At 49.5% G+C, this 27718-nt stretch overlaps 1 protein-coding gene across 3 annotated transcripts in view; it reads left to right on the forward strand.

The window, feature by feature from the left end:
- Nucleotides 1-2928: 2928 nt before the first annotated feature.
- The window catches only part of tap1 (transporter 1, ATP-binding cassette, sub-family B (MDR/TAP)), an 86106-nt gene continuing 61316 nt past the window's right edge, over nt 2929-27718 (forward strand). The window contains exons 1-8 of one of the 3 annotated variants that reach the window (XM_041213673.1): nt 2929-2956; nt 7748-8280; nt 10106-10220; nt 11026-11156; nt 12590-12795; nt 13596-13793; nt 16397-16525; nt 22768-22956. In XM_041213673.1, the coding sequence (XP_041069607.1) occupies nt 7776-8280; nt 10106-10220; nt 11026-11156; nt 12590-12795; nt 13596-13793; nt 16397-16525; nt 22768-22956 (1473 nt within the window). In that variant the 5' untranslated portion in view covers nt 2929-2956; nt 7748-7775. Of the gene's footprint in view, nt 2963-7747; nt 8281-10105; nt 10221-11025; nt 11157-12589; nt 12796-13595; nt 13794-16396; nt 16526-22767; nt 22957-27718 lie in introns of all 3 variants that reach the window. The other 2 variants (XM_041213674.1, XM_041213675.1) reach the window with 2 other exon arrangements.

Consider the following 27718-nt stretch of genomic DNA (forward strand, 5'->3'; position numbering starts at 1 on the left):
CCACCCTGAACTCTCTGTCCTTGGCATTTTAATTCTCCATCTTGCTCCCACTCTGACCTCTCTGTCTTGGCCATTTTAATTCTCCACCTTGCTCCCACTCAGACCTTCCTGTCCTTAGTCAGGTTAATTCTCCACCTTCTCCCACTCTGACCTCTCTGTCATTGGTCAGTTTAATTCTCCACCTTGCTCTCATCCTGACTTTCTTTCCTTGGACAATTAAATGCTCCACCTTGTTCCCACTCTGACCTATCTGTTCATGGCCAATTTAATTCTCCACCTTATTCCCACTCTGTCCTTTCTGTCCTTAGTCAGGTTAATTCTCCACCTTGCTCACACCCTGACCTCGCTGACCTTAGTCAGTTTAATTCTCCACCTTGCTCGCAACCTGACCTCTCTGTCCTTAGTCAGTTTAATTCTCCACCTTGCTCCCACCCTGACCGTTCTGTCCTTAGGTTAATTCTCCACCTTGCCCCCACCCTGACCACTCTGTCCTTAGTGAGGTTAATTCTCCACCTGGCTCCTGCCCTGACCTCTCTGTCGTTAGTCAGGTTAATTCTCCACCTTGCTCGCAACCTGACCTGTCTGTCCTTAGTCACTTTAATTCTCCATCTTGCTACCACCCTGAGATCTCTGTCTTTAGTCAGTTTAATTCTCCACCTTGCTCCCACCCTGACCCCTCTGTCATTGGTCAGTTTAATTCTCCACCTTGCTCCATCTCTGACCTCTCTGTCCTTAGTTTAATTCTCTAACTTGCTCTCATCCTGACCTCTCCGTTCTTGGCCAGTTTAATTCTCCACCTGGCTCCCACTTTGACCTATCTGGCCTTGGCCAGTTTAATTATCCACCTTGCTCCCACTCTGACCTTGCTGTCCTTAGTCAGGTTATTTATCCACCTTGCTCCCAATCTGACCTCTCCGTCCTTTGACAATTTCATTCTCTTCCTTGCTCCCACTCTGACCTCTCTGTCTTTCGTCAGTTTAATTCCCACTTTGCACCCACTCTGACCTCTCTGTCCTTAGTCAGTTTAATTCTCCACATTGCTCCCACCCTGACCTCTCTGTCATTGGTGAGTTTAATTCACCACCTTGCTCCCACTCTGACCTCTCTGTCTTTTGTCAGGTTAATTCTCCACCTTGCTCCCACCCTGACCTCTCTGTCCTTAGTCAATTTAATTCTGTACATTGCTCACATCCTGATCTCTCTGTCCTTGGCCAGTTTAATTCTCCACCTTGCTCCCATTCTGACCTATCTGTCCTTGGCCAATTTAATTATCTACCTTGCTCCCACTGTGACCTTTCTGTCCTTAGTCAGGTTACTTCTCCAACTTGCTCCTACCCTGACCTCCCTGTCCTTAGTCAGTTTAATTCTCCACCTTGCTCCCGCCCTGACCTCTCTGTCCTTGACATTTTAATTCTCCACCTTGCTCCCACTCTGACTTCTCTGTCCTTAGTCAGGTTAATTCTCCACCTTGCTCCCACCCTGACCTCTCTGTCCTTAGTCAGTTTAATTCTGTACCTGGCTGACATCCTGACCTCTCTGTCCTTGGCCAGTTTTATTCTCCACCTTGCTCCCATTCTGACCTTTCTGTCCTTTACCAATTTAATTCTCCACCTTGCTCCCACTGTGACCTTTCTGTCCTTAGTCAGCTTAATTCTCCACCTTGCTCCCAACCTGACCTCTCTGTCCTTAGTCAGTTTCATTCTCCACCTTGCTCCCACTCTGACCTGTCTGTTCTTGGACAATTTAATTCTCTATTTTGCTCACATTCTGACCTCTCTGTCCTTGGTCAGTTTACTTCTCCACCTTGCTCCCACCCTGACCTCTCTGCCCTTGGCCAATTTAATTCTTGACCTTGCTCCCACCCTGACTTCTCTGTCCTTGGTCAGTTTATTTCTCCACCTTGCTCCCACCCTGACCTCTCTGCCCTTGGCCAATTTAATTCTCCACCTTGCTCCCAATCTGACCTCCCTGTCTTTAGTCAGTTTAATTCCCCAGCTTGCTCCCACCCTGACCTCTCTGTCCTTAGTTAGTTTAATTCTCCACCTTGCTGCCAACCTGACCTCTCTGTCCTTGGCCCATTTAATTCTCCACCTTGCTGCCAACCTGACCTCTCTGTCCTTGGCCCATTTAATTCTCCACCTTGCTGCCAACCTGACCTCTCTGTCCTTGGCCCATTTAATTCTCCACCTTGCTGCCAACCTGACCTCTCTGTCCTTGGCCAGTTTAATTCTACACCTTGCTCCCTCACTGACCTCTCCGTCTTTGGACAATTTAATTCTCCACCTTGCTCCCACCCTGATCTCTCTGGCCTTGGCCAATTTAATTCTCCACCTTGCTCCCACCCGGATCTCTCTGGCCTTGGCCAATTTAATTCTCCACCTTGCTCCCACCCTGCCGCCTCTGCCCTTGGTCAGTTCAATTCTGTACCTTGCTCTCACTCTGACCTCTCTATCCTTAGTCAGTTTAATTTTCCTCCTCGCTACAGTGGTCCAGCGAAGCTCAACCCAAACTCGAGGAACCCATTACTTCATCTTTCGACTCGGCACTCTACAAACTGCTAGACTCGACTTTGAGTTCAACAACTTTTGAGCATAACCTCTGCCTGCATCTAGGTCATATTTTTAGTTGGTGCCATTTTCTCTTGTTTCTTTATTCCTTCGCTTTGCATTTGGTCGCTGCTATGCAGCTAATCACACCTCATTTGGATACGTCTTTTGTTTCTTTACTATACTCATTACCAATCCCTTTGGTTTTTGTACCATGAATTCTTTAGGTCATTTAATCTCTCTGCCCTCTCCCTATCATCGATCCTCCCTTTTGTTCCTCCTGCCGCCTCCCCCTTTCATTTGCTCAGAACCAATCGCATTTCTAACTTTCCTCAGTTCTCAAGATAGTTCATTGAGCTGATACATTAACTCTGTTTCTCTCCACAGAGGCTGCCAGACCTGTTGAGAATGTATGGGTTTGTATTTATTTCAATATTTCTGGCATCTGCAGTATTTTGATTTTGTATTAAACCCCAAAGTTCTAGACGTAGCCCAGGTCAAACCAGTGGTACAGCATTTAACCCGAGTTAAATCCTGAGAATCAGTTTTTAAACTGGGTTAAACCCTGAATGACAGTATTTAACCCAGGTTAATCCCTGAGACACAGTTTTTAATCCAGATTAAAGGCTGAATAACTGTATTGAACCCAGGTTGAATCATCATTAACAATATTTAACCCAGGTCAAACCCTGAGGAGCAGTTTTTAACCCAGGTAAACACTTAGTGACAGAAATTAACTCAGGTCAAACCCTGGGGAGCAGTTTGTAACCCAGATTAAACCCTGAGTGCCAGTATTTAACCCAGGCTAAATCCTCAGTAACAATTTTTAACCCAGGTTAAACCCTAAGGAGCAGTATTTAACCCAGGTTAAATCCTCGGTAACAGCATTTAACCCAGGCTAAACTCTTGGTAACAGTACTTAACCCAGGTTAAACTCTCAGTAACAATATTTAACCCAGGTAAAACCCTAAGGAGCAGTATTTAACCCAGGTTAAACCTTAAGGAGCAGTATTTAACCCAGGTTAAACCCTGAGGAGCAGTATTTAACCCAAGCTAAACCCTGAGGAATTGTTTTTAATCAGAGTTAAATCCCAAGTAACAGTATCTAGGCTGCATTTGCTACCAATGCACAATCAATTCTATTGCTCCCTTACATCATAGCAAGCGACTGCATCAGTAGCAGCCAGGACCAAAAATGGCACAGCTCAAATAATCACAGCTGTGTTTTCTCCCCTGATTAGGCAATAGTCAAAGCCATCCCCTTGTTAAAGATGATATAATTCTCAGTTTAGAACTCGAATTAATTACCTTTGTGAATAATGACTTCACTGTTATCTTTTTAAGAAGAAAGGCAGAAATCTTAAACTGTACCCTCTTTGTCTTAAACCTGGCGTCAATATTAAATGTACCGCACAATGTCCAATGCATCATTGTTTGTATAGACAAATTAAAATGCTGTTTTTAATGTCTTTTAATGCCACCCTATGGAGTGAGACTTTGGGGGAACATCAGATGTGTTCATACATGAATCTAAAAATACTGGCTGTAATTTGCATAAACCAAAGCCCATGCAACAGACCAAGCAGTAACTGAATCCCATTTGTTAGGATCTGATCTGAGGTTACTACTGGACAAGCCAGATCCCAGAGTGAAACCCAGCTCGATAGATCCTAACTTTTTTTTAGAAATGTGGAAGGCGGCTAACAAAGTCACAGGAGGCAGCTGATGTACTTTTAACAAAAGAATAAAACATTAATTAAACAAGAAAAGATTAACTATATTACAATACTCCTTCACCCACAACTTCACTTTTACAGGTGTATATAGATTGTAAGGATAACACGAGTTACAAAGGCTATCTTATACTCTCATGTACACAGCAAGTACACAATCCATGTCAACCAATAGGCACCCTGTGGTCATATACACCACTCACTGATACCAAGTGGCAGATGCCACCTCAAACAGATGTTATGGATCTCTCCTCAACACCCCCCCAGGCACTTGTCACACTGTGATCCAACCGGCCTCACTGAACCCCATCTGTCACGACATTTTATCCACCGGCTGCAATGGCGGCTTTTCACTCCGTATCATCCCAAACCCGCCACATTAATTATGCATTCCAGGACACATGCCATTTCAATGGCTGGTGACTGTGATTTGCCTGCCACTCTGTCACCTCGTCGCTTCATCACGCCAGGCACCGCATTTAAAGTAGAGCCGCACTCAGTGCTTCCAGATCAGGACTGCAGCAAAGAAGACATGGCCCCTAAAGGCAAGAAGACTGCAGCCCTTGAGTGCCTTTTGGTCACCATAGAGGCCAGCTGTGATGTCCTCTAACCCCACTCTGGCTGCAGGAGGGGCAGCTACTTTACCACTCTGGCTTGATAGGTGATGGCCTTGGTGGTCAGTGCCAATGTTGCAAAGAACAGGTTGGCCATCCAATGCAGATAGAAGATGAATAGTCCCATTCGTGCAGCCAAGGTATGGCAGCCATCCCATCACTCTAAACTCCCACATTCAAGCCCATCACACATTCACTGGCATCTCACTCACTGCCAGCTCAAGGGGCATCACCATCCATTCTCACACACACACCCTCACACGTCCATCTGGCCTCATCTCCCCAGGAGACTGCCTCCTCAGCCCTCACCATCTTGAGGCCACTTGCACAGATCAACGTGCTCCCACACACACCCTGGGTTACCTCCCTTCCACAGTTCAGCCCTCGTCCTGCAGCCTCTTCCCTTGCCTGAGGCCACTTCTCCCCCTTCACCAAGCAAGACCTAGCCCTGCAGCCATTAGAAAGCCATGGCTGATCTGGTAGGTAGAGACCTGCCCGTGAGCCCCCTTAAAAGTGATGTGGTGCTGTCTGTGAAGCCTGGCGCTGATGACACCAAAGCTGCCCGAAGCAAGGGGGGGGGAAACAAACGTCAAAGTCCCGAGTGAAGTGCAGCTCGCAAGGTGCACGCCGCTTATGTGCTGTTGTGAAACACGTCGACATGTTTTCCCGCTGACGTAGCAGATGATCTAGTGGGGCAGGGGGCTGAGTCTGGCAGGCTGTGTGAGCAGGGTCTCCTTAGGGATGAGTTTTAACCATGGGAGATTGGGATTCAGCCTGTCCTCCCTGGCAGACTCAACAATGTGATACATGAGCCAGGGCTGTGCACAGTATGCCCAGGGCACTCTTTTGTTACTGAGTTTGGCTGGCTGAACATTGGAATTTGGAAGGATGCCTGTCCCTGTCCCGAACAAATTAATAGATAGCTTTATTGTTCTTCGGGCTAAATCTACATGTACAACTGTATTCATTACAGGCCCTGTGTCCATACAGATATAAAAGCTTCTCACACATGCGCAGAGGTATACTGGCAGACAGGGTGCAGCAGAATAAGGTCATTGGCATTCCATGCATGTGCAGACTGGCCAGCTTGCATTGGCAGAAGTCATAGTGCAGTATTTAACCCAAGCTAAACCCTCAGTAACAAACCCTCAGTAACAGTATTTAACCCAGGCTAAACCCTCAGTAACAAACCCTCAGTAACAGTATTTAACACAGGCTAAACCCTCAGTAACAAACCCTGTGTAACAGTATTTAACCCAGGCTAAACCCTCAGTAACAGTATTTAACCCAGGCTAAACTCTCAGTAACAAACCCTCAGTAACAGTATTTAACCCAGGCTAAATTCTTAGTAACAAACCTTCAGTAACAGTATTTAACCCAGGCTAAGCCCTCAGGAACAAATCCTCAGTATCAGTATTTAACCCAGGTTAAACCCTCAGCAGCAGTATTTAACCCAGGTTAAATCCTCAGTAATAGTATTAGGTTAAACCCTCAGTAGCTGTATTTAACCCAGGTTAAATCCTGAATAACTGTATTTAACTCATGTTAAACCCTCAGTAACAGTATTTAACCCAGGTTAAACCCTCAGTAACAGTATTTACCCCACATTAAACCCGCAGTAACAGTATTTACCCCATGTTAAACCCTCAGTAACAGTATTTAACCCAGGTTAAACCCTCAGTAACATTATTTACCCCAGATTAAACCCTCAGTAATAGTGTTTAATCCAGGTTAAACCCTCAGTAACAGTATTTAACCCAGGTTAAACCCTCAGTAACAGTATTTAGGCCCAGTTAAGTGCTCAGCAACAGTATTTAACCCACATTAAACTCTCAGTAACAGTATTTAACCAAGGTTAAACCTTAGTAACAGTGTGTAACCCACGTTAATTCCTCAGTAACTGTATTTAACCCAGGTCAAACTCTCAGTAACAGTATCTACCCCACGTTAAACCCTCAGTAATAGTTTCGAGCCCTGGTTAAATCCTCAGTAACTGTATTTAACCCAGGTTAAATCCTGAGCAACAGTGTTTAACCCAGATTAAATCGTCAGTAACTGTATTTAGCCCAGGTTAAACCCTGAGTAACAGTGTTTAACCCAGATTAAATCATCAGTAACTGTAACCCAGGTTAAATCCTGAGTAACAGTGTTTAACCCAGATTAAGTCGTCAGTAACTGTATTTAACCCAGGTTAAACCCTGAGTAACAGTATTTAACCAAGGTTAAACCCTCAGTAACAGTATTTAACCCAGGTTAAACCCTCAGTAACAGTATTTAGGCCCAGTTAAGTGCTCAGCAACAGTATTTAACCCACATTAAACTCTCAGTAACAGTATTTAACCCAGGTTAAACCTTAGTAACAGTGTGTAACCCACGTTAATTCCTCAGTAACTGTATTTAACCCAGGTTAAACTCTCAGTAACAGTATCTACCCCACGTTAAACCCTCAGTAATAGTTTCGAGCCCTGGTTAAATCCTCAGTAACTGTATTTAACCCAGGTTAAATCCTGAGTAACAGTGTTTAACTCAGATTAAATCGTCAGTAACTGTATTTAGCCCAGGTTAAACCCTGAGTAACAGTGTTTAACCCAGATTAAATCATCAGTAACTGTAACCCAGGTTAAATCCTGAGTAACAGTGTTTAACCCAGATTAAGTCGTCAGTAACTGTATTTAACCCAGGTTAAACCCTCAGTAACAGTATTTAACCCAGGTTAAACCCTCAGTAACAGCATTTAACCCACGTTAAATCTTTGGTAACAGTATTTAACACAGGCTAAACCCTCAGTAACAGTTTCTGACCAGGTTAAATCCTGAGTGACGGCATTTAACCCAGGTTTTGCTCTGTATTTCAGACTCTGAGGGCTAACTCCTGGACTGAAGATGACTGAATTCAGTCCCCTAATCTATGTGCTCCTGCTGGATGTTAGTGCTACCTGGATCCTGAGTATCAGCCTGCAACACTGGAGCCTGTGTGAGCCAGTGCTGGCTCTCTGGCTCACATCACTGCTGCGGCTGGGCCTGCTATGTGCCTTACTCCAAGCTTTCCCACAGTGCGCATTGAGGCTCTCGGCCTGGCTACAGTGGAGGGACCTGTACTGGATGCTGGCTATGTCCTGCCTACTCACTCCAGTGTACGTCAGCCTGACGATGGCTGCTCAGGTCCCCTCGGGTGAACTCCTGTATGGATCCCACAACTGGAGTGTGCTGGCCCTCAACTACGTCACCACGGGCCTGGTCTTCCTCTTTTGCCAGCACTTCCTCCCGGACCAGAACTCAGTGGATAAGGCGGGATCGAGGGGCACCCTGACCAGATTGCTGTCTTACATGAAGCCGGATATCGGCCGGTTCCTCCTAGTGGCTGTCTTCCTGGTCCTGTCATCACTGGGTAAGTGACACTGGCATCGCTGACTGGGCATCGGGTGATAGTGTCGCATGGGGTTTGGGGGTGGTTAGGTGGAGGTCATGGGTTAAGAAATGGACAGTCGGCTAGGAGGAAACAAGGTGCTGGGTTAGGAGGTGAAGTGTGGGGTGGGGAGGGTTGGAATGGATGGGGTGGGTGGGAGTTGGGAAATGCTGAAAAGGTGAGATGGGGGTCGAGGTCCAGGGAGTGGGAACGTTGTTTGAGGGAACCAGGAGGACAGGTATGGCAGGTTAATGTCCATTCAAAGATGGCTCAGTCATTGACTCTATCCCTCTCCCAGGCAATTGTGTGAGGCCGAACCAGACTGCTCACAGCCTCATCGTTATATCTGAACCTCAGATGAACTTTCAACCACATTATCATGCCATCATTAGCACCATCTTTGCAGCATAATCGTCTCAACTCGTCTGCTGCTGAAACCTTCACCCACACCTTGGTTACCTCTAGTCTTGACCATTCCAACGCCCTCCTGCCCAGCCTACCACATTCTACCCTTTTTTGGTACCACATTCTTGGGCTGACATTCGCACCACACAAGTGCCAAGCAATGAGCATCTCCAACGAGACAGAGAATCCAACTGTCTCCCCTTGACATTCAATGGCATTACCATCACTGAATCCCCCACTATTAACATCCTGGTGGTTACCATTGACCAGAAACCGAAGTGGCTGAGTCATTTAATACTGGGGCTACAAGAACAGGTCAGAGGCTGGGAATCCTGCAGTCACCTCCTGACTCCCCCAAGCCTGTCCACCATCTACAAGGCAGAAATCAGGAGTGTGATGGAATACTCCCCACTTGCCTGGGTGGGTGCAGCTCCCACAAACTCGAGAAGCTTGACACCATCCAGGACAAAGCAGCCCACTTGATTGGCACCCCATCCACCACCTTAAACATTCGGTGCCTCCACCACCAATGCACAGTAGCAGCAGTGTGTATCACCTACAAGATGCACTGCAGGAATTCACCAAGCCTTCTTTGACAGCATCTTCCAAACCCATGACCACTACCATCTGGAAGGACAAGGGCAGCAGATACATGGGATTACCACCACCTGGAAGTTCTCCTCCAAGTCACTCACCACACTTGGAAATATATCGCCGTTCCTTCACTGTTGCTGGGTCAAAATCCTGGAAATCCCTCCCTAAGGGCACTGTGGGTGTACCTACACCACATGGACTGCAACGGTTCAAGAAGGCTACTCAATCGCCTTCTCAAGGGCAATAAATGCTGGCCCAGCCAGTGAAGCCCATGAAAGAATAATATTGAAAAAAAACCCTCCATAAACGTGAGGTCATTCAAAACTCTGCTGCCTGTCTCTTAATTCCTATTCGCTCATCACCTCTGTGCTCACTGTATCTGCATTGGCTCCCAATCCAGCAGTGTCTTGATTTTTAAATGATCATCCTTGTTTTCAAATCTCTCCAGGGATCTTGTCCTCTCCCCATCACTGGAATCTCCTCCAGCTCCGCAGCCCTCCAAGATCTCTGTGCTCCTGTAATCCTGATTTCCTTTGCCCCAGCACTGGTAGCCATGCCTTCAGCTGCCAGAGCCCTAAGCCTTGGAATTCCCTCTCTCAACCACTCTGAAACACCACCTAAATACCATTGCCTTGAACGATATTTTGGTTAGGACCCTCTTTAATGTCCTGTCTGGGGCTCCCAGTTTGATTCTGTCTCACTGAAGCTCTGTATGAGTGTAGGTTGTATTCCCTCCTTGATGAAGGCTCTGTGAATTGTCTTAGTGATTGCTGATGATTGATGGGAGTCTTGCTTCACGTGTTCCCAGGGGAGATGGCGATACCCTATTACACTGGGCGGATGACAGACTGGGTGATGAATGAAGAGGACCCATCAGCATTCACCAATTCCATCATAGCTATGTCCCTTATCACCAGTGGCAGGTATGCATAGTGCTGTTCTGCAGCATGCGAGGGTTAATGTAGCAGGAAGTGCCGGCTCACTGCAGTGGGATATGGGGATAGAGACAGATATTCTGGCATTAATCATATCTGATCAGAGTCACAAACAGCTCTGGACCTTAACAAGCCCATCTGCTTTCCAAACAGCATCAAAAATCCCCACACAGGTTCCATTGGTGCAATGATCATATCTCCATTGATTCCTGTTTTTCACACAGTACAGTGATTGCATCTCCAGTAACTCCTGTTTTCATCCAGTGCAGTGGTTGTATTGCCAGTGATTCCTATTTTTCACACAGCGCAGTGATTGTTTTGCCAGTGATTCCTGTTTCACACACAGAGCAGTGGTTGTACTGCAAGTGATTCCTGTTTTTCACGCAGTGCATTGATTGTATCTCCAGTGACCCTGTTTTCACGTAGTGCAATGATTGTATCTCTAGTGGTTCCTGTTTTCATGCAGTGTAGTGATTGTATCTCAAGTAATTCCTGTTTTCACACAATGCAGTGATTGTATCTCCAGTGACCCTGTTTTCACGCAGTGCAGTGATTTTATCTCTAGTGATTCCTGTTGTCACACAATGCAGTGATTGTATCACCAGTGACCCTGTTTTCATGCAGTGCAGTGATTGTATCTCTAGTGATTCCTGTTTTCACACAGTGCAGTGATTGTATCTCCATTGATTCCTGCTTCACACACAGTGCAGTGGTTGTATTGCCAGTGATTCCTGTTTTTTACACAGTGCAGTGTGGATTAACCCAGTGATCCCTGTTTGTGTGTCTCACACAGTGCTTTGACGGAGTTTGTTTGTGACTGTATCTATAATGTTACAATGACTGGGATCCACACTCGTTTCCAGAGCTCTGTGTTTCGATCTGTGGTGCAGCAGGAGATTGCCTTCTTCGACACTGTGCACACAGGTAAGGGAAGAGTCCCAGGCACAGAGAGGGGAGAGTGAGCGCCAAACAAGTATGGAGACACAGTTGGAGACAGACATAAAGAGAGAGAGCTGAGAGAGAGAAGGGACAGACAGACATACAATGACCAGAGAGCAAGAGATGAAGAGGCAGTGACCAGAGAGAGGGATAGAGAGAGAAAGATAAAGGGAAAGAGAGAGACAAAGAGGGAGTGATGAGACAGAGAGATAGAGGTGGGATCAGAAATAGAGAAAGAGAGAGAGAGAGAGAGATAAGAGATGAGAGAAGCAGTGGCCAGAAAGTGATGGATAGAGAGAGGAGAGTAATGGAGACACAGTAACTAGAGAGAGAGAGAGAGAGATGGAGACACAGTGACCAGGGAGAGACAGTTAGATAGATAGATAGAGAGAGAGATACAGAGATAGTCAGTGACTAGAGAGATACTTCACTTTTTACAACTTTTACTTTACAATCAAACCAAAATCACCATGAATTAACAGGCAAATTGCAGTCAGTGTAACCTATCATTTACACATTAAATAGCTGATATAACAAAGACAGGTCACACAGGTTTGTTTACTGTACAGCACACTCAGCATATATGGCATCAATTTCAGCCACCAAGTCCTTCAAAGCTCGGAGCTTCCTCAGGTCGAATTCCAGGGCCTTTCTCGCGAGGTTTAGCCTGATTCTCAGCCAACAGCAGCTCCCAACCAACCCAATTTCCACAGGCAGTCTTCACCAAAATGTCATACTGCTGCAGAATCTCTTCATCTAGATCTGGATGGCCTAGAACCACCAATGTTATCTTCAAGTAACAGAGACAGATGCAGCAAATTTGTATTTACCTATCCTCAGCTCCTGCATCCAGCCTCTGTCTTCTTTAGCCTGCCTGAACTGCACCACTGTGATCTGAGCTTGAATGGCTCAGTGCCTTTTTATCTGCTTTCAAATGGTGTCAGTTTCCCCAGAAACCTGAAGTTGCTTTTTCTATAACCGTCTTAGTTTTCCTAGAAATCTGAAGCTTTAGTTTCCCTTTCAGTTAACTGAAGTTTCTGTTTCAGTTCTAGTTAGGGTCTGTCTCAAAGAATATAAAGCTTTGAAGCCATGGTTACAATCACACAGTGATGAGAGAGAGAACAGAGAGATAAGAGCGGGAGGCAATGATCAGAGAGAGAGAATGAGAAAGAGATAGATAATGATGGTAGGGTAACTCTGAACCATGGTAACTTGCAGTACAGAACCATTCATGGAGATTATTGATAATTTTGAAAGGATATATCCATTTATGGGATTATAACAATTTTTATGGGCATAAGTGATAATTACTTCTTACTGTAGGGATGATAGAAGAATGGGCCTGTAAAATAGGTTCTTTGGATATTATAGTCAGACAGCAAACAGATTTTGATTATATCTCTTTGTATGTTGCCTAGGTGATATCACGTCTCGTGTCACCACGGATACGAACACAATGAGTGAGTCGTTGACAGAGAAGTTGAGCCTGCTGATGTGGTATCTGATGCGGGCGGGCTGTCTCCTTGTCTTCATGGTCAACTTGTCATTTAAGCTCACCCTTTTCACAATCATCGGGACGTTCATCATCAGCATCATCCCTAAGTACACCGGAAAGTACTATCAGGTTGATTTCATTACCTTACTGTTCAGTCTCTCTCATTCACCATTAATCACTGTGTATAATAGTGTTTAATATTTGACAGATTCCTCACTGATCACTATAAGGCTGAAGCATTTGCTATAATCTTCAGCCAGATGTGCCGAGTGGATGATCCACCTCGCCTTCCTCCGGAGGTTCCCAGCATCACAGATGCCAGTCTTCAGCCAATTCGATTCACTCCACGTGATATCAATAAATGGCTGAAGGCACTGGATACTACAAAAGCTGTGGGCCCTGACAATATTCTGGCAATAGTACTGATGGCTTGTGCTCCAGAACATTCCGCACCCCTAACCAAACTGCTCCAGTACAGCTACAACACTGGCATCTAACTGACAATGTGCAAAATTGTCCAAGGTGTCCTGTACACAAAAAGCAGGACAAATCCAACCCGGCCAATTACTGCCCCATCAGTCTACCTCGATCATCAGTAAAATAATGGAAGGGGTCATCAACAGGGCTATCAGGCAGCAATTGCTTAGCAATAACCTGCTCACTGACAGTCAGAGTTCCACCAGGGTCACTCAGATCCTGACCTCATTACAGCCTTGGTTCAAACATGGACAAAAGAGCTGAGCTCCCGAGGTGAAGTGAGAGTGACTGCCCTTGACATCAAGGCAGCATTTGACCGAGTGTGGCATCAAGGAGCCCTAGCAAAACTGGAGTCAGTGTGAATCAGGGGGAAAACTCTCCGCTGGTTGGAGTCACACCTAGCGGTGTCCTTTAGACTGGCCCCTGACTCTGGTTTGTCTTTTGTGTGACAGAAACTCTCTGCCGAGGTACAGGAGTCTCTTGCGAACGCTAATGATGTTGCAGTGGAAACCTTTTCATCCATGAAGACTGTGCGCAGCTTTGCGAGTGAGGATGGTCAGGCTCGGCGATACGCTGACCGTCTTGAGGATACCTACAGACTCAATAAGAAGGAGGCAGCAGCCTACGCTGGCTTCATGTGGACGAACAGTGTAAGTGACCTCCTTCCCGGTGAATTCCGATGAGTATGGAGCTCAATGGGAGGCTCGGTGGCTGTGAAGGTTCAATAGCGAGAGTGATGCAGGCCTTTATTAGGAAAGGAGGCTCGTTGGGTATGACTTAGAGTGACTGACGCAGGGGATGATGTGACCGGGGGCAGTGACGGTGTGATCGAGCAGGGGAGTGACGGTGTGATCGAGCAGGAGAGTGAAGGTGTAATCGAGCAGGGGAGTGACAGTGTGATCGAGCAGGGGAGTGACGGTGTGATCGAGCAGGGCAGTGACGGTGTGATCGAGCAGGGCAGTGACGGTGTGATCGAGCAGGGGAGTGACGGTGTGATCGAGCAGGGGAGGAATAATGGTGTGATTGAGGGAGATGAGTGATATTGCGATTGAGGGGGATGAGTGACGGTGTGATTGAGGGGAGGAGTGATGGTGTGATTGAGGGGAGAAGTGATGGTGTGATTGAGGGGAGGAGTGATGGTGTGATTGAGGGGAGGAATGACGGTGTGATCGAGGGGAGGAGTGATGGTGTGACTGAGGGTGGAGGAGTGATGGTGTGATTGAGGGGGAATAGTGATGGTTTGATTAAGGGGGAGGAGTGATCGTGTGATTGAGGGGAGGAGTGATGGTGTGATTGAGGGGATGAGTGACGGTGTGATTGAGGGGAGGAGTGACGGTGTGATTGAGGGGAGAAGTGACGGTGTGATTGAGGGGGATGAGTGACGGTGTGATTGAGGGGGAGGAGTGACGGTGTGATTGAGGGGAGGAGTGACGGTGTGATTGAGGGGAGAAGTGACGGTGTAATTGAGGGGGAGGAGTGACGGTGTGATTGAGGGGGAGGAGTGACGGTGTGATTGAGGGGGAGGAGTGACGGTGTGATTGAGGGGAGGAGTGACGGTGTGATTGAGGGGGAGGAGTGACGGTGTGATTGAGGGGGAGGAGTGACGGTGTGATTGAGGGGAGGAGTGACGGTGTGATTGAGGGGGAGGAGTGACGGTGTGATTGAGGGGGAGGAGTGACGGTGTGATTGAGGGGGAGGAGTGACGGTGTGATTGAGGGGGAGAAGTGACGGTGTGATTGAGGGGGAGGAGTGACGGTGTGATTGAGGGGAGGAGTGACGGTGTGATTGAGGGAGAGGAGTGACGGTGTGATTGAGGGGGAGGAGTGACGGTGTGATTGAGGGGGAGGAGTGACGGTGTGATTGATGGGGAGGAGTGACGGTGTGATTGAGGGGGAGGAGTGACGGTGTGATTGAGGGGGAGGAGTGACGGTGTGATTGAGGGGGAGGAGTGACGGTGTGATTGAGGGGGAGGAGTGACGGTGTGATTGAGGGGGAGGAGTGACGGTGTGATTGAGGGGGAGGAGTGACGGTGTGATTGAGGGGGAGGAGTGACGGTGTGATTGAGGGGGAGGAGTGACGGTGTGATTGAGGGGGAGGAGTGACGGTGTGATTGAGGGGGAGGAGTGACGGTGTGATTGAGGGGGAGGAGTGACGGTGTGATCGAGGGGAGGAGTGACGGTGTGATTGAGGGGGAGGAGTGACGGTGTGATTGAGGGGGAGGAGTGATGGTGTGATTGAGGGGGAGGAGTGACGGTGTGATTGAGGGGGAGGAGTGACGGTGTGATCGAGGGGAGGAGTGACAGTGTGATTGAGGGGGAGGAGTGACGGTGTGATTGAGGGGGAGGAGTGACGGTGTGATTGAGGGGGAAGAGTGACGGTGTGATTGAGGGGAGGAGTGACGGTGTGATTGAGGGGGTGGAGTGACGGTGTGATTGAGGGGGAGGAGTGACGGTGTGATTGAGGGGGAGGAGTGACGGTGTGATTGAGGGGGAGGAGTGACGGTGTGATTGAGGGGGAGGAGTGACGGTGTGATCGAGGGGAGGAGTGACGGTGTGATCGAGGGGGAGGAGTGACGGTGTGATTGAGGGGGAGGAGTGACGGTGTGATTGAGGGGGAGGAGTGACGGTGTGATTGAGGGGGAGGAGTGACGGTGTGATTGAGGGGGAGGAGTGACGGTGTGATTGAGGGGGAGGAGTGACGGTGTGATTGAGGGGGAGGAGTGATGGTGTGATTGAGGGGGAGGAGTGACGGTGTGATCGAGGGGAGGAGTGACGGTGTGATCGAGGGGAGGAGTGACGGTGTGATCGAGGGGAGGAGTGACGGTTTGATCGAGGGGGAGGAGTGACGGTGTGATTGAGGGGGAGGAGTGACGGTGTGATCGAGGGGGAGGAGTGACGGTGTGATCGAGGGGGAGGAGTGACGGTGTGATCGAGGGGAGGAGTGACGGTGTGATCGAGGGGAGGAGTGACGGTGTGATCGAGGGGAGGAGTGACGGTGTGATCGAGGGGAGGAGTGACGGTGTGATTGAGGGAGTGAACCTGAGCTCAGGATGGCGTCGGGACCCTCGCCCGATATCATCTCTTGTGATTTTGTGTCTGATCATATCGAGCGCCGGCCCACACTCCAGCATGAGTATCCTGCCCAATGCCTTTGTGATGCTGGAGTAATTTATCCTGGCAGTGGGAGGATTTGGGACATGTCGATCTCTTCTGACTATGAAGCCGTCTTTCTCTTTCCGTTTCTCCTGCCTCAGCTCTCGGACCTGGTGCTGAAAGTTAGCCTCTTGTACTGCGGTGGTTGCCTGGTGGCAACAGGAAATGTCACAACTGGGGATCTCGTCTCCCTCATATTCTACGAGCTGCAGTTTACCACGGCTGTTGAGGTGAGGGTCGGAGAGTCGTTAGGAGAGAATCTTCATTACTTCCACCTCCTGATGTCCAGAAACATGTAAACCAGAACTCACTGTCTGAAAACCGCATGCTGTACACATGGACAGGACATTGTGTGAAAACCAGACACTGTACATGGTACAGGACACTGACTGTTCGCACTGTGTACATGGACAAGGCACTGACTAGTCGCACTGTGTACATGGACAGGACACTGACTGTTCGCACTGTGTACACGGACAAGGCACTGACTAGTCGCACTGTGTACATGGACAGGACACTGACTGTTCGCACTGTGTACACGGACAAGGCACTGACTGGTCGCACGTGTACATGGACAGGACACTGACTGTTTGCACTGTGTACACGGACAAGGCACTGACTGGTCGCACTGTGTACATGGACAGGACACTGACTGTTCGCACTGTGTACATGGACAAGACACTGACTGTTCGCACTGTGTACATGGACAGGACACTGACTGTTCGCACTGTACGTGGACAGGACACTGACTGTTCGCACTTTGTACATGGACAGGGCACTGACTGTTCGCACTGTGTACATGGACAGGACACTGATTGGTCGCACTGTGTACATGGACAGGACACTGACTGGTCGCACTGTGTACATGGACAGGACACTGACTGCACTGAGTACATGGACAGGGCGCTGACTGGTTGCACTGTGTATCAAGCCATGAGACTGACTGGTCGCAATGTGTACATGGACAGGACACTGACTGGTCGCACTGTGTACATGGACAGGGCACTGACTGGTCGCACTGTGTACATGGACAGGGCACTCACTGGTCGCACTGTGTACATGGACAGGGCACTCACTGGTCGCATTGTGAAACTCTTTCTAGTTAAAACCAATAAAACCAAGTTAACAAAATTGGGATAAGTCAGGCACAGCCCCTAATTCAGGTCAGCTGTAAAACCAAGAACAAAGTTTAAAGGAAACTTACAAACTTTAAATCAAAATGTGATTAAATGGGTCAACAAAACACCCCAGTCCCCGCGGTGCCCACCGAGCACGGAAGGCCTCGAGAGTGTCAGCAGACACCGCGTGCTCCCTCTCCAGGGACATCCGGCAGCGAACGTAGCCGCGGAAGAGTGACAAACAATCGGGCGGGACTCCCCCGTCGATCGCCCGCTGCCTGGACCTGTTAACGGCCAACTTGGCCAGGCCCAGGAGCAGGTTCACGAGGAGGTCCTCCTCCTTCCCGACCCCCTTCCGCACCGGGTGCCCATAGATCAGGAGCGTGGGGCTGAAGTGCAAACAAAACATCAATAAAAGGTTTTTCAAGTAACTAAAAAGGGAGTGCAGCCTACAACACCCTATGTATACATGGTCCACGGACTCCACAAGACCGCAAAAAGGGCACGTGTCCTGAGAGTCCGTGAACCTATGCATCCTCTTATTATAGGGGACTGCTGCATGCAACACCCTCCAACCCAGGTCCCCGATAGAAAGGGGGAGGACACCTCCGTAGAGGGCCTCCCATCGGGGGCCTCTGCCGCCGGACGGCAACAAGGCACGCCAGGGCATGTCCGGTCGACGGACAAGGGCGAGAAAATGGAAGGTGTGCAGCAGCAGTCCGTACAAAAAGCCCCTCTTTGCCGTGCCAAAAGGCACGGAGGGCATGTCCCCGAGGCGGCTCATATTGCGGGGCACCAGCACCCGAGGGAGGGTTCGGGGCTTGGGGCCAATGTGGAATTCCGTCCGAACAGGGGAACGTTCAGACGGAAGACCACCGCGCACCTGGGCCACCTCAAGACCCAAAATAACGTCGGGTCCGAGCACGACCGTTCTCAGGTCTTGGATGGCATCGGCTGCGACCTGGACACTCACAGACGCGTGTCGCGCCAACTCCTGCGGGAGCATCCAGCCCAGTCCTCCGCCACCCAGCACGTCCCCGATCCTGGTCACCCCTGCGGCCACAGCCCTCCTCTCCGCCAACCACTGAAAAGGACGGAGGGGCGGATTCCTGAGCAGCGGCTCTCTGACGATGGCCGCTACTCCTGACGGGGGAGAGCTGCGCGCGAGGCGACCACTTTCCAGACTTTGATCAGGTCCTGGTAAAAGACGGGCAACGCCTGCAAGGAGCCACTGAGGCCCAGCTGTTCTATAAACAGGAGCTGCACGTCATAATTCAGGCCGTGCACCTGACGGAAGAAATACATCATCAGGGCACACCATCTAGGAGGAGGCTCGACGTAGAGGTATTGCTGCAGGGTCTGAAGGCGGAAAGTCGCCACCTGTGTGCGTAGGCACACTAGCGCCTGACCACCCTCCCTAAGCGGGAGACTCAGAACCTCGGCAGCGACCCAGTGCAATCTTTTGTCCCAGAAGAAGTCGACTAACAATCTCTGGATTCTTGTGACAAAGTCCGGGGGAGGGGTCAAAGTGACCAGCCGATACCACAACATGGCGGCGATCAGCTGGTTTATGACCAGAACTCGACCTCGGTAAGATAGCACTCGGAGCAGTCCTGTCCATCGCCGCAGGCGAGCGGTGACTTTCGTCTCCAGTTCCTGCCAGTTTGCTGGCCAGGATTCCTCAGCAGGGCAGAGATGGACCCCCAGGTAGAGGAGGCTGGTCCTGCTCCAGGTGAAAGGCCTGAGCTCCTCGGGTAAGGGATCCATCTGCCACTGACCGACCAGGAGTCCAGAACATTTACCCCAGTTGATCCTGGCAGAAGAAGCGGCAGATTAGACCTCCTGGCACTCGCGCAACCTCCGCAGGTCAGCCGGGTCACTAAACATAAGGAGCATCGCACTGTGTACTTTGACAGGACACTGTCTGGTCGCACTGTGTACTTTGACAGGCCACTGTCTGGTCGCACTGTGTACATGGACAGGACACTGACTGTTCGCACTGTGTACATGGACAGGACACTGATTGGTCGCACTGTGTACATGGACAGGACACTGATTGGTCGCACTGTGTAAATGGACAGGACACTGATTGGTCGCACTGTGTACATGGACAGGACACTGATTGGTCGCACTGTGTACATGGACAGGACTCTGACTGTTCGCACTGTGTACACGGACAGGATAGTGACTGGTCGCACTGTGTACATGGACAGGACACTATCTGGTTGCACTATATATTAAGCCATGAGACTGACTGGTCGTACTGTGTACATGGACAGGACTCTGACTGGTCGCACTGTGTACATGGACAGGACACTGACTTTTCGCACTGTGTACATGGACAGGACACTGACTGTTCGCACTGTGTACATGGACAGGATAGTGACTGGTCGCTCTGTGTACATGGATAGGGCATTGCCTGGTCGCACTGTGTACATGGACAGGGCATTGACTGGTCGCACTGTGTACATGGACAAGGCATTGACTGGTCGCACTGTGTACATGGACAGGACACTGACTGGTCGCACTGTGTACATGGACAGGACACTGATTGGTCGCACTGTGTACATGGACAGGACACTGTCTGGTCGCACTGTGTACAAGGACAGGACACTGACTGCTCACACTGTGTACATTGGACAGGACACTGACTGGTTGCACTGTGTACATGGACAGGGCACTGACTGGTTGCACTGTATATGAAGCCATGACACTGACTGGTCGCAATGTGTACATGGACAGGATAGTGACTGGTCGCTCTGTGTACATGGACAGGACACTGACTGGACACACTGTGTACATGGACAGGGCACTCACTGGTCGCACTGTATATGAAGCCATGAGATTGACTGCTCGCACTGTGTACATGGACAGGACACTGATTGGTCGCACTGTGTACATGGACAGGACACTGATTGGTCGCACTGTGTACATGGACAGGACACTGACTGGTCGCACTGTGTACTCTGATAGGACACTGACTGGTCGCACTGTGTACATGGACAGGACACTGACTGATCGCACTGTGTACATGGATAGGGCACTGACTTGTTGCAATGTGTACTCTGATAGGGCACTGCCTGGTCTCACTGTGTACATGGACAGGACACTGACTGGTCGCACTGTGTACTCTGATAGGGCACTGCCTGGTCGCACTGTGTACATGGATAGGGCACTGCCTGGTCGCACTGTGTACATGGACAGGGCACTGACTTGTTGCAATGTGTACTTGGTCAGGACTCTGACTGGTCGCACTGTGTACATGGACAGGACACTGATTGGTCGCACTGTGTACATGGACAGGACACTGATTGGTCGCACTGTGTACATGGATAGGGCACTGCCTGGTCGCACTGTGTACATGGACAGGACACTGACTGCTCACACTGTGTACATAGACAGGGCACTGACTGGTTGCACTGTGTACATGGACAGGACACTGACTGGACACGCTGTGTACATGGACAGGGCACTCACTGGTCGCACTGTATATGAAGCCATGAGACAGACTGGTCGCACTGTGTACATGGACAGGGCACTCACTGGTCGCACTGTATATGAAGCCATAAGACTGACTGGTCGCACTGTGTACATGGATAGGGCACTGACTGGTCGCAATGTGTACATGGACAGGACACTGTCTGGTCACACTGTGTACATGGACAGGGCACTGACTGGTTGCACTGTGTACATGGACAGGGCACTGACTGGTTGCACTGTATATCAAGCCATGAGACTGACTGGTTGCAATGTGTACATGGACAGGACATTGACTGGTCGCACTGTGTACATGGACAGGACCCTGACAGTTTGCACTGTGTACATGGACAGGGCACTGACTGGTTGCACTGTGTACATGGACAGCACACTGATTGGTCGCACTGTGTACAAGGACAGGACACTGACTGCTTGCACTGTTTACATGGACAGGACACTGATCGCACTGTGTACATGGACAGGGCACTGACTGGTTGCACTGTATATCAAGCCATGAGACTGACTGGTCGCAATCTGTACATGGACAGGATAGTGAGCGCTCGCACTGTGTACATGGACAGGACACTGACTGATCGCACTGTGTACATGTCTCAGGGAACTGACTGCTCACACTGTGTACATGGACAGGGCAATGACTGGTCGCACTGTGTACATGGACAGGACATTGACTGGTTACTCTGTGTACATGGACAGGACACTGACTGATCGCACTGTGTACATGGACAGGGCAATGACTGGTTATACTGTGTACATGGACAGGACATTGACAGGTTGCTCTGTGTACATGGACAGGGCACTGTCTGGTCACACTGTGTACATGGACAGGACATTGACTGGTCGCTCTGTGTACATGGACAGGACACTGATTGGTCGCTCTGTGTACATGGACAGGACACTGATTGGTCGCACTGTGTACATGGAATGGGCACTGACTGGTCGCACTGTGTACATGGACAGGACACTGATTGGTGTACACTGTGTACATGGACAGGGCACTGACTAGTTGCACTGTGTACTTGGACAGGGTACTGACTAGTCGCACTGTGTACATGGACAGGGCATTGACTGGTCGCACTGTGTACATGGACAGGATATTGACTGGTCGCATTGTGTACATGGACAGGACACTGACTGGTCGCACTGTGTACATGGACAGGGCACTGACTGGTCGCACTGTGTACATGGACAGGGCACTGACTGGTCGCACTGCGTACATGGACAGGATACTGACTGGTCGCACTGCGTACATGGACAGGATACTGACTGTTCGCACTGTGTACATGGATAGCACACTGACTGGTCGCACTGTGTACATGGACAGGACACTGACTGGTCGCATTGCATACATGGACAGCGCATTGACTGGTTGCACTGTGTACATGGACAGGGCATTGACTGGTCACACTGTGTACATGGACAGCGCATTGACTGGTCGCACTGTGTACATGGACAGCGCATTGACTGGTCACACTGTATTTCAAGCCATGAGACTGACTGGGCACTCCCTGTGCCAGTGCCTGGCGTCTCATTCTTGTTCCCCTCACCTTCATCCTCCTTGACATTTTCAATGAAAGTCATTGCTCTGAGCTGACCGGCTCTCCCAGTCCTTCGCCCCCGTGTGTGGGGGGAGGAGTAGGTGCCTCACACTTGGTGATGTGTCCTGAAGGAGCGGGGAGGGTGGAAGTTTTGGGAAGGCCTATAATGAACTCCTTGGGCTGGGAATCGCTCAGTTTAGATGGTGTCTCCTGACTCCCTGTTTGGTCTGAAGGGATGTTCCTGTGAGGTGTCTGACCTGTGAACGTATCTCCAATCAGGTTAGCTGTCCTAACATTGCTTCTCTCTGTGCCTGGCACCAGGTCCTGATGTCAGTCTACCCGAATGTGAAGAAAGCTATTGGGGCCTCGGAGAAGGTTTTCGAATATATGGATCGTACGCCTGCCCTTTCCACAGTGGGGACCCTTGCCCCTGATAGGCTGAGAGGCCACATTCAGTTCAATAATGTGACGTTCGCCTACCCCACGCGAGCAGACACCCAAGTGTTGAAGGTATGGTGGCTCTTTGGTGTCACGTCACTCTCTGGGACTGCAATGGATTGGTGAGGGAATGCCAGAGGCTGCACGAACCAGGGGGTCACTGATGAGAAAGATGGAGAGAGAGATAGGATGAGAAATAGAGAGGGAGTGATAGAGGGATAGAGTTAGATAGGGAGAGAGATAAGTAGAGGGAGTGAGAAATAAAGAGACAGAAAAAATAATTCCAAATCCTCCTGGAATATTGCCCTTTATCCTGAGGGCTGGAATACAGAGAAGTGGAAGTTCTGTTCCAGCTGTACAGAGCTCTGTTTTGACCCTATCTGGAGAACTGCGTTCAGTTCTGGGCACCGCACCTCAGGAAGGATATATTGACCTTGGAGGGAGTGCATCGTAGATTCACCAGAATGTTCCTGGGTCTAAAAGGATTAAATTTTGAGGATGTTGTACAGACTGAGCTTGAATGTAGAAGCTAAGGAGGGATTTAAAAAATTGATAGGGTCAACAGAAAAAAATATTTCCTCCGACAGGAGCAGTCCAGAACAAGGTGGGGAGCGGGGGTGGGGCGGCTAAACATTAAACTTAGATGCAAACTGTTCAGGGGTGGCATGAGGAAGAAATTGGTCACACAGAGGGTAATAGAAATATGGAACACACTTGTCCACCCCGACGGTCCTCCAGAAAAACCATAGCGCTGGAAGTCTAATCGAAAATTCAAAATTGGAATTGGTGGATTAGTTTTAGCTGAGGTTGTGGAGGGTTATGGAATAAAGGTGGTTCAGTGAAGGTAAAGATCAGCCATCATCTCACTGAAGAATGAAACACTCGAGGGGCTGAATGGCCTCCTCCTGTTGCCATGATCCACCAGCAGGAGGAACATGGGAAACTGGCACAAACTTGTAATGATACCTGAAACAAAAACAGAATTACCTGGAAAAACTCAGCAGGTCTGGCAGCATCGGCGGAGAAGAAAAGAGTTGACGTTTTGAGTCCTCATGACCCTTCGACAGAACTGAGTAAAATTAGGAGAGGGGTGAAATATAAGCTGGTTTAAGGTGGGGGGGTGGGGGAGAGAAATGGGGGTGGGCGGTTGTAGGGACAAGCAAGCAGTGACAGGAGCAGATAATCAAAAGATGTCACAGACAAAAGAACAAAGAGGTGTTGAAGGTGGTGATATTATCTAAGAGAATGTGCTAATTAAGAATGGATGGCAGGACACACAAGGTACAGCTCTAGTGGGGGTGGGATGAAATAAGACTAACAGGGCATAAAAGGTATAGATTTAAAAATAATGGAAATAGGTGGGAAAAGAAAAATCTATATAAATTATTGGAAAAAACAAAAGGGAGGGGGAGGAAACAGAAAGGGGGTGGGATGGAGGAGGGAGTTCAAGATCTAAAGTTGTTGAATTCAGTATTCAGTCCAGAAGGCTGTAAAGTGCCTAGTCGGAAGATGAGGTGCTGTTCCTCCAGTTTGCGCTGAGCTTCACTGGAACAATGCAGCAAGCCAAGGACAGACATGTGGGCAAGAGAGCAGGGTGGAGTGTTAAAATGGCAAGCGACAGGGAGGTTTGGGTCATTCTTGCGGACAGACCGCAGGTGTTCTGCAAAGCGGTCACCCAGTTTGCGTTTGGTCTCTCCAATGTAGAGGAGACCGCATTGGGAGCAACGAATGCAGTTGACTAAGTTGGGGGAAATGCGAGTGAAATGCTGCTTCACTTGAAAGGAGTGTTTGGGCCCTTGGACAGTGAGGAGAGAGGAAGTGGAGGGGCAGGTGTTACATCTTTTGCGTGGGCATGGGGAGGTGCCATAGGAGGGGGTTGGAGAGTAGGGAGTGATGGAGAAGTGGACCAGGGTGTCCCGGAGGGAACGAACCCTACGGAATGCCGCCGGGGGGGTGAAGGGAAGCTGTGTTTGGTGATGTCATCTTGCTGGAGTTGGCGGAAATGGCGGAGGATGATTCTTTGAATGCGGAGGCTGGTGGGGTGATAAGTGAGGACAAGGGGGACCCTATCATGTTTCTGGGAGGGAGGAGAAGGTGTGAGGGCGGATGCACGGGAGATGGGCCGGACACGGTTGAGGGCCCTGTCAACGACCATGGGTGGAAAACCTCGGTTAAGGAAGAAGGAGGACATGTCAGAGGAACTGTTTTTGAAGGTAGCATCATCAGAACAGATGCGACGGAGGTGAAGGAACTGAGAGAATGGAATGGAGTCCTTACAGGAAGCGGGGTGTGAGAAGCTGTAGTCGAGGTAGCTGTGGGAGTCGGTGGGCTTGTAATGGATATTGGTGGACAGTCTATCACCAGAAATTGAGACGGAGAGGTCAAGGAAGTGAAGGGAAGTGTCAGAGATGGACCATGTGAAAATGATGGAGGGGTGGAGATTGGAAGCAAAATTAACAATTTTTTCCAGGTGCAGACGAGAGCATGAAGCAGCACCGAAGTAATCATCGATGTACCGGGGAAAGAGTTGTGGGAGGGGGCCGGAGTAGGACTGGAACAAGGAATGTTCCACATACCCCATAAAGAGACAGGCATAGCTGGGGCCCATGCGGGTACCCATAGCCACACCTTTTATTTGGAGGAAGTGAGAGGAGTTAAAGGAGAAATTGTTCAGTGTGAGAACAAGTTCAGCCAGACGGAGGAGAGTAGTGGTGGATGGGGATTGTTTGGGCCTCTGTTCGAGGAAGAAGGTAAGGGCCCTCAGACCATCCTGGTGGGGGACGGAGGTGTAGAGGGATTGGACGTCCATGGTGAAGAGGAAGCGGTTGGGGCCAGGGAACTGGAAATTGTTGATGTGACGTAAGGTGTCAGAGGAATCACGGATGTAGGTGGGAAGGGACTGGACAAGGGGAGAGAGAAGGGAGTCAAGATAGCGAGAACTGAGTTCCGTGTGGCAGGAACAGGCTGACACGATCGGTCCACCGGGACAGTCCTGTTTGTGGGTTTTGAGTAGGAGGTAGAAGCGGGCCGTCTGTGGTTGGGCCTCTCAGGTTGGAAGCTGTGGGAGGAAGATCCCCAGAGGAGATGAGGTCAGTGACAGTCCTGGAAACAATGGCTTGATGTTCAGTGGTGGGGTCGTGGTCCAGGGAGAGGTAGGAGGAAGTGTCTGCGAGTTGACGCTCAGCCTCCGCGAGGTAGACGTTAGTGCGCCAGACAACAACAGCACCACCCTTGTCAGCGGGTTTGATGACAATGTCGGGGTTGGACCTGAGAGAACGGAGTGCAGTAAGTTCAGAGAGAGACAGGTTAGAATGGGTGAGAGGAGCAGAGAAATTGAGACGACTGATGTCGCACCGACAGTTCTCAATGAAAAGATCAAGAGAAGGTAAGAATCCAGAGGGAGGGGTCCAGGTGGAGGGAGAATATTGGAGATGGGTAAAAGGATCCTTTGAACGGGGAGACGACTCCTGCCCAAAGAAGTGAGCACGGAGACGAAGACGGTGGAAGAAGAGTTCAGCATCGTGCCGAGCCCGAAATTCATTAAGGTGAGGGCATAAGGGTATGAAGCTAAGTCCTTTGCTGAGCACTGAACGTTCAGCATCGGAGAGGGGAAGGTCAGGGGGTATAGTGAATACACGGCTGGGGCCGGGATTGGAAGATGGGGTGGGGACGGAGGGACAGGCAGGGGTGGAGGGTCCTAGATGGGTGTTGGTGTCGATGAGTTGCTGGAGCTTGCGTTCCTTAGCACTTGAGAGAAAGAGAAAAAGTTTCTTGTTGAGGCGTTGGATGAGACGAAGAATAAAATGAAACTGGGAGCACGCGCAGCTTTGAAACCACTCCTCCATCACCCCCTCCTCCTCAACCCCCTCCTATGGCACCTCCCCATGCCCACGCAAAAGATGTAACACCTGCCCCTCCACTTCCTCTCTCCTCACCGTCCAAGGGCCCAAACACTCCTTTCAAGTGAAGCAGCATTTCACTTGCATTTCCCCCAACTTAGTCAACTGCATTCGTTGCTCCCAATGTGGTCTCCTCTACATTGGAGAGACCAAACGCAAACTGGGCGACCGCTTTGCAGAACACCTGCGGTCTGTCCGCAAGAATGACCCAAACCTCCCTGTCGCTTGCCATTTTAACACTCCACCCTGCTCTCTTGCCCACATGTCTGTCCTTGGCTTGCTGCATTGTTCCAGTGAAGCCCAACGCAAACTGGAGGAACAGCACCTCATCTTCCGACTAGGCACTTTACAGCCTTCCGGACTGAATATTGAATTTAACAACTGTAGGTCTTGAACTCCCTCCTCCATCCCCACCCCCTTTCTGTTTCTTCCCCCTCCCTTTTGTTTTTTCCAATAATTTATATAGATTTTTCTTTTCCCACCTATTTCCATTAATTTTAAATCTATACCTTTTATGCCCTGTTAGTCTTATTTCACCCCAGCCCCACTAGAGCTGTACCTTGTGTGTCCTACCATCCATTCTTAATTAGCACATTCTCTTAGATAATATCACCACCTTCAACACCTCTTTGTTCTTTTGTCTGTGACATCTTTTGATTATCTGCTCCTATCACTGCTTGCTTGATCCTACAACCACCCCCACACCCCCACTTCTCTCCGCCCATGCCCCCCCCACCTTAAACCAGCTTATATTTCACCCCTCTCCCCTCTCCTAATATTCACTCAGTTCTGTTGAAGGGTCATGAGGACTTGGAACGTCAACTTTGTTCTTCTCCGCCGATGCTGCCAGACCTGCTGAGTTTTCCCAGGTAATTCTGTTTTTGTTTTGGATTTCCAGCATCCGCAGTTTTTTGTTTTTATATCTGTAATGATGG

The sequence above is a fragment of the Carcharodon carcharias genome, chromosome 19 (genome assembly GCF_017639515.1).
Source record: "Carcharodon carcharias isolate sCarCar2 chromosome 19, sCarCar2.pri, whole genome shotgun sequence".
Lineage (NCBI taxonomy): Eukaryota > Metazoa > Chordata > Chondrichthyes > Lamniformes > Lamnidae > Carcharodon > Carcharodon carcharias.